The 11,590-nt window shown below is 42.8% G+C and overlaps 1 protein-coding gene across 1 annotated transcript in view; it reads left to right on the top strand.

Annotated features, from left to right (window-relative positions):
- Positions 1-11,284, top strand: part of LOC121719984 (receptor-type tyrosine-protein phosphatase mu-like) — a 42,137-nt gene extending 30,853 nt beyond the window's left edge. The window contains exons 8-10 of the mRNA XM_042105815.1: positions 7,285-7,420; positions 11,070-11,099; positions 11,209-11,284. Of these exons, the coding sequence (XP_041961749.1) occupies positions 7,285-7,420; positions 11,070-11,099; positions 11,209-11,284 (242 nt within the window). The remainder of the gene's footprint in view (positions 1-7,284; positions 7,421-11,069; positions 11,100-11,208) is intronic.
- Positions 11,285-11,590: the final 306 nt, after the last annotated feature.

Genomic DNA, 11,590 nt, shown 5'->3' with positions numbered 1-11,590 from the left:
AAAAAGAGAGATTAGGATAGAGGAGAGGAGAAAGAGAGAGAGAGGGAATAAGAGAGGAGGGGAGAAAGAGAGAGAATAAGATAGAGAGAGAGAGAATAGGATAGAGGAGGGGATAAAGAGAGAGGGAATACGATAGAGGGGGGGAGAAAAAGAGAGGGAATAAGATAGAGGAGGGGAGAAAGAGAGAGAGACTTATCAGCAGGGAGTCCCTCAGGAGTGTGTTGAGCAGTGTGCTGCCATGTATTCAGGGTGACATTGTTCTGGGTCATCTGCTCCTGAAACACAGTGTGGATATTTAAGAAGCCCTATGCAACAATTTTAGCAAAAATGACCTTAATTATGCAGGTTCAGAGTCGTTCTGATGGTTCTACAACACTTTTTGGGTCGTTTGGTGGGTGCTTCGTCTACCCCTAGTGCTTCTCCGCGGAAAAAACGAATATGCAACTTTCTGGTCACGGTCCGAACACATCCGGATGTAACTCAGCCAAAGTATCCAATCGCGCCTCGAAAAAATGTAGTCAGATTGTAGTTTCTAAGAAGACTGCAAAACGGACTCCGACTTGGCTTTGTTGCTGCTGAAATTGTAAGTAGCCTACCCTTGGGTGAACCTCGTTTTTGTAATGTGATTTGTTAGTCTCTTGAACAATGTGTTTGCTCGACCGTTTTATTGTGAGCCCTGTATGTGTTTAGCTTGGTTTCTTGATTGCTAGCTCGCTAGCTAGTGGGGGTTTAGCGTAGCAGTCACTTGCTACCAAAGCTAGAGGGGGAGCTATGTCATGAAAAATGCGAGCCCAAATCAGGCGAAAACACAGAAACAGCACAGGCCCTCGTCATGTCCACTCTGAGCACAGGCCCTTTTCATACCCAGCGTGGTCAGAGAGGGTTAAAGCGGAGCGAGAGGCGCAAACGTTCGACAATTTCCGTGTTCGATTATTGCAAGGGGGAGGGGGGGAAATCCCCCTTTATGCAGACCAGAGTAAACCCTCGCTGCACTAATGTCAATGGAGACTTTTTGGATTTATTGGAATTTTACCAATAAATTGGTCATTATGTCTTTCTGGATTTGTTGAGGGTTTTTTGGAAAATTTTGTCATAATCTGTAAGTGTCTGGGATCATTTCAAGCCTAAAAGTGTAATTTTTTAGTGTTCGGATTTGTAATAAAATAACTTAATATCAGACCATGCTGCTGCCAGTTACTGTCCAGTTGTTAGCATGCTAGCTAGGCTCTTAGCTAAGGTAACATTTTAAACTGAGAAGTGTAATTTCTTTGAAATGACAACTAGCTGAATAACATTACTGACATTATTAGTTAAAGTGGATAGTTTATACTCAAGTGAATTTGCAACAGTATATTAAGTTTAAGCGAAGTCCTTCAACTACTAGTCACTTGTTAGCGCATAGCTATATTGCCATAGCTACTCCCATCCACTTGTACAGCATTTTAAGCTAGTGTTAGCTAGCTAGCTAGCTCGGTTCACATGACTAATTCAATTATTCATATCATGTCCTAAAGAATGATTCATTGGTATCATACATGATTATAGACAATAATACTGTGAACACAATTATGTTTATCTGTTCTTATTGCTTATTAAAAGAGAAAGTTTATTTAGTGGTGTAAGGTGACACTCCCACTTATGCAGACCGGAACTGTCCCGTTTTGCTCCCATAGTAACGAATTACGTTGCTCTATCTTGCTAGTAATCAAGGATCTTTGGCGCAGTGTTGCCAACTATTTCAAATGGAAAGTAGCTAAAGCCAGCTCCAAAAGTCGCTAAATGTCGCTAGATGACGTCACGCACTAATTTGCATATCAATTACGTCTCCAGGTTGTGACCCCCCCCCCCCCCCCCCAAAAAAAAAAAAAAAAACGGTGATGGCCCTTTAATTTCCCTTTACACCTGTTTGCTTTTCTCCTAGGCCTACTCAAATAGGCAACTTTAAGAGCCTAATTTAAATATATTTAATTTAATATATATTAGGGTAATTGATACACTTTACACTTCTGTACATCTTGTATGGCTACACCAGAATGAGCATTAAGTGGCTGAAAATCAGTAATTTCCAACCTATTCCCAAATGCTGCATTTGCTTTGCACAGCTTGAAGTCTGAAGCCTACTTTCCTTTGTTGAACGGTGCTGGAAAGCGCCTCCCTGTTTCCCTGTCATCGTTGCTCTCGTCTCGTTGACTCTGGTTGTAATCTCACCCGAAGTTGCTGCACCTTCCAATAACGTTGTCTGAGCTGTTAGATCTATAGAACATCTACTTCCGTGGATAACATGGGCTGATACTACATAGGCCAGTCATCACTTTTGTAATCATGGGGCAACGCTTTGGGCGAACTCGATGTACAGTAGGGTAGGCCTAATTCACAAACGAAACAGCGCTGAGACTCTTACACAGCACAGCCGAACTCACTGCTCACTCAGAAGAGTAAAAAGGGACGTTACATGCCATCACATCAAAGTCTCAAAAAGTCTCCAAGAACGCCAGAAAAAGTAGCTAGATTTGTCGCTAGTCGCTTTTCACAAAAGAAGTCGCTTGGGGGGTCTGAAATCTCGCTAAATATGGCGACAAAGTCACTAAGTTGGCAACACTGCTTTGGCGTGGTGTTCCATAGCAGCCCATAGCGCCTCAGCATCCACAGACAGAGACACAGACAGCACAGAGCATCTGCATTGGGCTGCATGCAGACTGGCACTCAGATTCTTTTTTCTTGCTGTTGATGAACAGCAGAACTTTAGGTTGCTAGGTTACGGGGACGCTGGCGAGACTGACGCCGCTCCATCTGGCATGTTTTTTTGTTTGGCATTTTAAAAAGTTTAATGATTTAATGTACATTTTCTTCCAATCAATACATAGTATCTTATAGTCTATATATTTTGCTAGTTTTTCCGCTATTTTTCTCAAGACAAACACCATCTCTAAAGAGAAAGTTGGATACTGCGCCTGGCTGGCCTTACCTACGCTGCTTCTGCTGCCTGTCGAGTTGGATGCGTTTTCAAGAGTGCATTTTCAGTGGGCCTACTGCTTCACCGCTATCATCTGTCTGGCTCTCTGTGTGGTGCTACGTGCTGTGTCGGGCTGCTTGCATCTCTCCCCTGTCCATCTCTATCCTCATCTCTCTTGTCTGTGAACCTGCTGGTATCTAGTCAGTTGACTGTCCAGCTGCTGGGTATATAGTCGGTTGACTGACCAGCTAACGTGGGAGCTTGCTATCCACCTCATTTCTCTTGGACTGATGCTTGGGATTGAGTGAGAGGTGTGTGCTGACTATGGGAGGGTTTCAATACACAGCCCTTGAGCTTTGACAGTTCTCTTCCACCAATATCAAGCCCAACATCGACGTCCTCCATGTCTGTCGGGTAGCGGGGATAGTCCAGCGGAAACGCTATGTGCAACGTGGCTCACGTCGCTCCTTCATCATCCAGCGAGTGACTAAGGATAGCATTCCGACGCTGAGACAACCAACATCTCTTCGGAAATGCCTGCCTGCAAAACACAATATCCCAGAGTGGTTCGCTCCTGCCTCTACATCTAGCAGGAGAGCGACAGGCCAGCATCTGATCAGCATACAGACTGTGTCCACTATCACCTCCTCTGCGGCAGGATCATGTGACGACGTTGTGGCTCCTAACTCGAGCACGAGGTGGCACTACTTAATGTGAGATCTCTTTCAAATAAGACATTTATTTTAAACGATTTTATTTCATCTGCCAACTTGGATTTTATGTTTTTAACTGAGTCCTGGCTACAAACAAATGATCATAGTCAGCTTGTTGAACTGTGTCCTCCTCAGTACGAGTCTTAGTCTTAGAAACCTAGAGTCAGCGGTCGCGGGGGAGGCATTGTGAGTACAGGAAGAGCTTAAAATGTCACCAAATACCTTGTGATGACTTTTCTTCCTTTGAAGCGCTCACTTTTAAACTTTGTGGTCCTGATCCAATTTTGTTTGTTGTAATTTACCGTCCCCCTAAACCATCAGGTTGTTTTTTAAATGAAATCCAAGAATTTCTCTCCACTCTTGTTGTTCTTTGTGGTGATTTTAATTTTCATGTTGATGACTCCAGTAATGTTCATGCTACTGATTTCCTAAACATTGTTAAATCTTTTCAATTTTGCCAACATGTGTCTGGACCAACACATAACCGTGGTCATACACTGGACCTTGTTTTCACTCTGGGTCTTAAAATGTCCTCTGTTGATTGTTGATATGACTGTATCTGATCATAACTGTATAGTTTTTAGTTGTGAAACATCCATCATCAATACTGTCACTCCCAGCTCTTTCTGTTCCCGCATATTCAATGAGCATAGTGCCTCAAAATTCTGTGCATTATTCCAGAGTCAATGCCCTGACCTCTCTGAATACTCTCGTACCAATGATCTGGTTGACCAGTTTAATTCCATCTGCTTGTCTTCTCTAAATGTTATTGCACCCATTAAGGTTAGAACTAAGTCATCAGAAAGAAAGCAGCTCTGGATTAATAGTGGCATTCGTAGTTTTAAAAGGGATTGTAGAAAAGCTGAGCGTAAATGGAAGAAGTCTGGTCTTCAAGTTCATTATGACATTATGAAGGAATCACTTAAACACTATAACATCTTGGTTAAGGATGCAAGATCACATTACTTTTCAGAATTTATTTCTGATCATCAGCATAATCCTAGATTTCTATTTAAAACAGTAGAGCAGCTGGTAAAGCCATCTACTCCCTGTGTCCCAGTGGAAAGTGATGCTGATTGTGAAAAGTTTTTGTCCTTTTTTACTGAGAAAGTAAAGTCAATTAGAACCTCTATCACTCCTAATACTATGCACTCTTTCTTACAGGATAGGCATACTTTAAACCACTTCAATACAGTTACTCTATCTGAACTTCTAGAGACAGTGTCACATATGACAGTATCTTCCAGTCCTCTTGATGTAGTACCAACAAAGTTCCTATTAGAAGTAATTGAATCTGTTGGGTCCTGTTTGCTTTCTATTTTTAATAGTTCACTTTTAAATGGCATTGTCCCTGATTACTTTAAAACTGCAAAGAAATCAGGGCTTGATCCATCTCTACCTCAAAACTACAGACCTATTTCCAAGTTACCATTTGTATCAAAGATTCTTGAAAGATTAGTGTCCAAGCAGCTTGTCTCTGCACTGGAAAATAATAATCTTTTTGAAAAGCTACAATCTGGTTTCCGAAAGTATCATAGCACTGAGACAGCACTGCTGAAAGTTACAAATGACCTTTTAAGAACAGCTGATGATGGCATGTGTTCTGTCCTTGTACTTCTTGATCTTAGCGCAGCCTTTGACACTATTGATCACAGCATATTGCTGCATAGACTGGAACATTGGGTGGGAATTTCTGGTACAGCCTTACAATGGTTTTCATCTTACTTGTCAAATAGGAAGTTTTGTGTTTCTGCAAACAGTTACACATCTTCATTTTCTCCTGTCAAGTATGGGGTACCTCAAGGGTCAGTTTTAGGACCAATCTTATTTTGACATGCTTCCTCTTGGGCACATTATCCAGAAACACTGTGTCTCCTTCCACTTCTATGCTGATGATACACAGCTGTACCTGCCCATTAATTCCTCTGATCCTAGTATGCTGAATTCCTTAAATGAATGTCTTTGTGACATAAAAAACTGGATATCGAACAATTTCCTCCAGTTGAATTCTGACAAAACATAAGTCCTCATCATTGGATCCCAGCACATAGTGAAACAAATGATACCATCCTTAGGTCCCTTTCAATTTTAGACTGTGTAAAACCTGTTGCAAAGAATCTTGGTGTCTGGTTTGACAGTAATTTAAGCTTTGAACGTCACATGACAAAGCTCATACAGTCTTGTTTCTATCACCTCAGAAATATTTCCAAGATTAGTTCCATCTTAACTTTTAAAGACACTGAGACCATTATACATGCATTTATTTCTTCACGCCTGGATTACTGCAATAGTCTTTTTTCTTGTCTGAACCAAAAATCTATAAAGAGACTTCAAACTGTTCAGAATTCAGCTGCCCGGCTTCTTACTAAGACAAAGTACTGTAATCACATTACTCCTGTTTTAGCCTCACTGCACTGGCTCCCAGTAAGCTTTAGAATTGATTTTAAGATTCTTCTGATTACTTTTAAAGCTCTACATGGCCTGTCTCCCAACTACATATCTGATCTCCTAGTACCTTATACAACTGTGCGTACTTTAAGATCATCTGGTAGTGGTTTCCTAACTATTCCTAAGGTCAATCTCAAAACTAAAGGGGAGAGAGCCTTTAGTGTCAGGGCACCTAGGCTCTGGAATGACTTGCCTGATGAAATCAGGTCAGCCAAGTCAGTATGCTCTTTTAAATCCCTCCTTAAAACTCATCTTTACAAGCAAGCCTTCCTTAGTTTTGTTTAAGTAATATACTTCATTTTGTGTTAAGTTTATTAAGTTTTATTTCAGTGTCAAGTTTTATTTCAGTAAGTTTTATTTCAGTGTCAAGTTTTATTTCAGTATCCTAAGTTTTATTTCAGTGTCAAGTTTATTTTCCTTTTTCAAATTTATGTTAAGTTCTAATTGAATTAATATATATTATTTGATTGTTATATTATTATGTCATTTTTCATTTATGTTGATATTGTACAGCACTTTGTAACTTTGTTTTGAAAAGTGCTATATAAATAAAGATTATTATTATTATTATTATTATTATTATTATTATTATTATTATTAGAACAGTTCAGTTCTATAGAATGCCTCTCATCAGAACAGTTCAGTTCTATAGCATGACTCCTTAGAACAGCTCAGTTCAATAGAATGACTCCTTAGAACAGCTCAGTTCTATAGAATGCCTCTCATCAGAACAGTTCAGTTCTATAATATGACTCCTTAGAACAGTTTAGTTCTATAGCATGACTCCTTAGAACATCTCAGTTCTATAGAATGACTCCTTAGAACAGTTCAGTTCTATAGAATGCCTCTCATCAGAACAGCTCAGGTCTATAGAATGACTCTTATCAGAACAGTTCAGTTCTATAGCATGACTCCTTAGAACATCTCAGTTCTATAGAATGCCTCTCATCAGAACAGTTCAGTTCTATAGAATGCCTCTCATCAGAACAGCTCAGTTCTGTAGAATGACTCCTTAGAACAGCTCAGTTCTATAGAATGCCTCTCATCAGAACAGTTCAGTTCTATAGAATGACTCTTTAGAACAGTTCAGTTCTATAGAATAACTCCTTAGTACAGCTCAGTTCTATAGAATGCCTCTCAGCTGACCTCTGACCCCCTGACCTCACCCAGGTGCGGCCACCCACAAACCAGACGCTGTGGAACCAGAGAAGCAGACGGACCACACGGTGAAGATCGCCGGGGTCATCGCCGGGATCCTGCTCTTCGTCATCATCTTCCTCGGCGTGGTGCTCCTCATGAAGAAGAGGTAAGGCGCGGACGCTGGCCAACGGAGAGGGAGGAAGCTGCAGCTCAGAGCACTCAGTGCCAGATGGACACTCATTTGCGAACGTAGCGTTATCAGCGCCATGGCCAAGCCGCAGAAAGCGCCGGCTGGGTCACTATTTTTGTTATTGATTCAAAACCATGTTGGGGTTATGAAAAGGTTGATGTTCAGCTGTCATTAAATGACATATTTTATAGATGTATGATTCCACGGCAGGTCTGTGTCCCTCTGCACCCGAATGGCCCTGCAGTGACCATGGAACAGCTGTGGGTGTGGCATGGGCAGAATCAGTATCATTAACACAGCTGTGGGTGTGGCATGGGCAGAATCAGTATCATTAACACAGCTGTGGGTGTGGCATGGGCAGAATCAGCATCATTACGCATGAGAGGTTGAGAGGGTTTGGATAAAAAACCCATTCTCACCACACCTGGTTGCACCATGGTCACCCACGTGTCTGCTGCTTTAATATTTATCCCCTAGACTTTATCCCAAACTAGTATTTCTTGATGTAGCCTGTGGAACTCGTTCAGGGCAGTTAGTCCGTTTTCTTATTGTTTTGTTTCCCCCTTTTAACACTCGGACGCTCCGGTTACGTCACTGATTGGGGCTGACATGGGCGTCAGTTAGGAACGGGCATATGTATAGTCACCTGGGGTCCTTAGCCAGGTAGCTTATTCCCTGCTGCTGGCTCAGTGTTGGGGTGTAGCAGTGTTGGAGTCGTGGTGACCAGTTTAAAGTGTTGGAGGGAGCGCTGACACTGAGGAAGTTATCGTGAGCCGTTTTCCCTAGCGGTGTTCTGGTCTGCCCAAGCGAGTTATGGTGGATTGATTTAGGACTCATTCTGTGTATAAGCGCTCAGCTGACGGTGTGGCTGTGGACAGGGGGTAAAACTGCGAGGATTAGGACTCACAGACAAGGTCAACTTAATACAACGCAGATCTATACCACAGCACTGTGTGCTAGCTGCTGTTCTCTGTAGTGTTGTATGTTTGGTGTGTGTGTGTGTGTGTGTGTGTATGTACTGCTGCTCTTCGTCTGACAATACTCTTTATTTTATTTTCTCTAGCCTGTGGGCTGTATGTGTATGTTTGGCATAGGCCTAGGTATTGTGAGCCACCGGCTAGAGGTGTGTTTTTTTCTTTTTTTCTCTCTTCTTTTTTTCCCTTTTTGTGTTTTCTGTCTCCCCTCTTTCCCTTATCCAGCCTCGGTGTCAGTCGAGCCCTAGTGGACACCGGGAAAGCAGGTCTCCTTAGTCTGAAACTCACCTTAACGACTGCGGTTAGCAATGCTGTGTAGTGTGGACGCTTAACATCCTTAAGCCTTAGTGGAGTGTTTATCAGAACCCAATGGTTGCAGTGTGTGTGACTTGAACTCGAAGTGTGTATTACTGAAAGGGTGTGTGCACCCGTCCACGTGTGGTAGAGACCTTAGCTTTGTGTTAAGTGCTTCTCCCCCATCTCTCTCTTTCTCTGTGGCTCGACTGGCCTTAACCCGGTGGTGGAGTAAGTCCCCTTCCTATTAAATGTATTTTTGTATTTATTGATCAGCCCATGCAACAACTCCAAAAGAAAATATTTAATAAAGATTGTATTTTGGTACTTTTCTAAATACATGTGCTTGTGCCTTTTTGGTGAGCAGAGTTCCCTTTGCTCTGACACATCAGGTTGCTAGTTACTCAAGGGGTGGCGTAGTCAGCGTCCTTTATGAGGCGCTACATTGAAATAAAATCTTCTATTTTTGATCAACTCTGTTGTCCATCGCTTATGTTGCAGCCTTTGAGACGGCTGAAACAGTCCGTCTTAGAGAGTGAGTGTGCAGTGAGAGTTGTCTTTCAGCACTTAGATCAGGAGCTTATGCCAAGCTCTAGCTCTGGAGTGCTGATGAGCATTACAACAGGCTGCTGCATTGGTCTTGTGCTTGTCCAGCTGAATTATGAATGTAATTATGCTGATAAGTTCCATTATTAAAACACAGTTTACAGCCGAGAGGAGTGGACTGCCATTAAACATTCATCCAACTGCCCCACTCAGTCTTGTCACCTCTTTGGAAAAGAAATGCAGATAAGAGTCAGGTAGAAAATGAGTGATTCTAGTCAGGACAGTTGTAGCTGCAGGCACTCTGCTCCTCTCCTGCTCTTCCTCACCTGCTCTTCCTCACCTGCTCTTCCTCTCCTGCTCTTCCTCTCCTGCTCTTCCTCACCTGCTCTTCCTCTCCTGTTCTTCCTCACCACGCTCTTCCTCTCTTGCTCTTCCTCTCCTGTTCTTCCTCACCTGCTCTTCCTCTCCTGCTCTTCCTCACCTGCTCTTCCTCTCCTGCTCTTCCTCACTTGCTCTTCCTCTCCTGCTCTTCCCTCACAGTGCTCTTCCTCGCAGTGGCCTTCCTTGCACCCAAACATCCTTTCTGTGCCCAGATACAAATATATTTACATATTTATTTTATCTCCATTCATAGAATTTAAGCAGTAAATAGAGGCAAGATACTTTCACACCCATTGGGCCATGTGTGACTGCACACACACACACACAGACTGGAGTAGTCAACACACTGGTGAGGAACCAGGACATGCAAACACACTCACACACATGAACGTACACAGGTGACTTAGGCGTGCACACTCACACAGGTGAACTCACACAGGTGAAGAGATGAAAGCACTTTTCCTTTTGCTCAGAAAGCACTTTTCCTTTTTTTTTTCCTTTGCTTACTATCTCACTCCGTCTCACTCCATTTCACTCTGTCTCACTATGTCTCACTCCGCCTCACTCTGTCTCAGAGGCGTCTTTAATTCGGTGCCTGGGGACTCATAATTCCCAAAGTCTGATTGACAGGTATATGTAATTACCACCATGCACCCGTCCCTTTTAATGGAATTCTCGTTCAATACGCCTTAATCAAATGAAAAGGTGTGATTGAATCCGTGGCATCTATTTGGTTTAATTTGTGGCATTAAATCCGGATGGAGCTCCATGGTAGGACATACTAATGCCTGTGTTACAGCAGAGCGACCTGGCTGCCTAGATTAGATTACTTTGTCTGAGCTCATAGATGGAGAGATAACACAATGAAATGAAAGATCTCTCCTATGTGTGTGTGTGTGTGTCTGTGTGTGTGTGTGCATAACTAAACTCTAAAATCCAGTAGGTTAATGTAACAGACACACAGGTGATGTATGATCTCCAGGGGATTTTGGACAGCATTTCATGTCTTGTTTATGTCAAATGTAACTCTGATAGCCTGTCTGTTTGTGGGGTTATGAACAAATATCAGGACCCAGGGTGTGATGTGCTGGGCCATTCAAACCAGGCTTTAGTCATATTCTCCTTAAGTAAATACAAGAAGAAAGCTGCGGTGTGTGTGTGTGTGTGTGTGTGTGTGAGTGGGCAAAGGGGAGGCCACTGTGCGTGATACAGATTTGAACTGTGCTTTACATAAACATGAGAACACACACATGGGTGTCCACACATGGACCCCATCATCAGAAGAGCAGTAGTTACCTCAATCGCTCCTGTTCTTAGCCATCATATCTGCTTTTGTTCATCTTTTTCAATCTTTTTTACTCAGAACATTAATATTTTTTCCTTTTTTTCCCCCCCCTCACTGCTTGTTCTCGTCACCACCCCCCCGGCAGAAGACACTATCAGTCCTACACTTACTACCTGTAAGTAGAACACTTTGTCCAATCTCACTCTCCATTCTGTGCCGTATCTGCTGATCCAGGGACAGTTGTGGCTCAGTTGTGGCCCAGATCTCCGCCGGATCCGATCCAGGCTCGATCTGTCCCAGGGTCAGCTGTTCTCTAGGGTGCGGGCCTTCAGAGCTGAGCTGCTGCGGCTGCTGCTTTAGCATTAGCGCTAGTGTTAGCATGACGGAGCTGCTGCGGCTGCTGCTTTAGCCTTAGCGCTAGTGTTAGCACGACGGATAGCAATGGCGTTTGCCCTTGGGCACACAGCAGCAGGCAGGCTGCTCCCTGCCAAAGAGAAAAAGAGATTTCGCTATTCAATTCAACATTCATCATTCTAATCAAATATTCTATTTATTATTGAAATGTGTCATGGACACTGATCAAGGGCAAGCTATTCTGAAAAGAGTGAAGAGAGAGAGAGAGAGAGAGAGATAAAAAATCAATGGGGCTTAATGCACTTTTAACTG

This window comes from Alosa sapidissima, chromosome 1, assembly GCF_018492685.1.
Source record: "Alosa sapidissima isolate fAloSap1 chromosome 1, fAloSap1.pri, whole genome shotgun sequence".
Classification (NCBI taxonomy): Eukaryota; Metazoa; Chordata; class Actinopteri; order Clupeiformes; family Clupeidae; genus Alosa; species Alosa sapidissima.
Note: the sequence above shows the minus strand (reverse complement) of the source record. Positions and strands in the feature narration are given on the sequence as shown.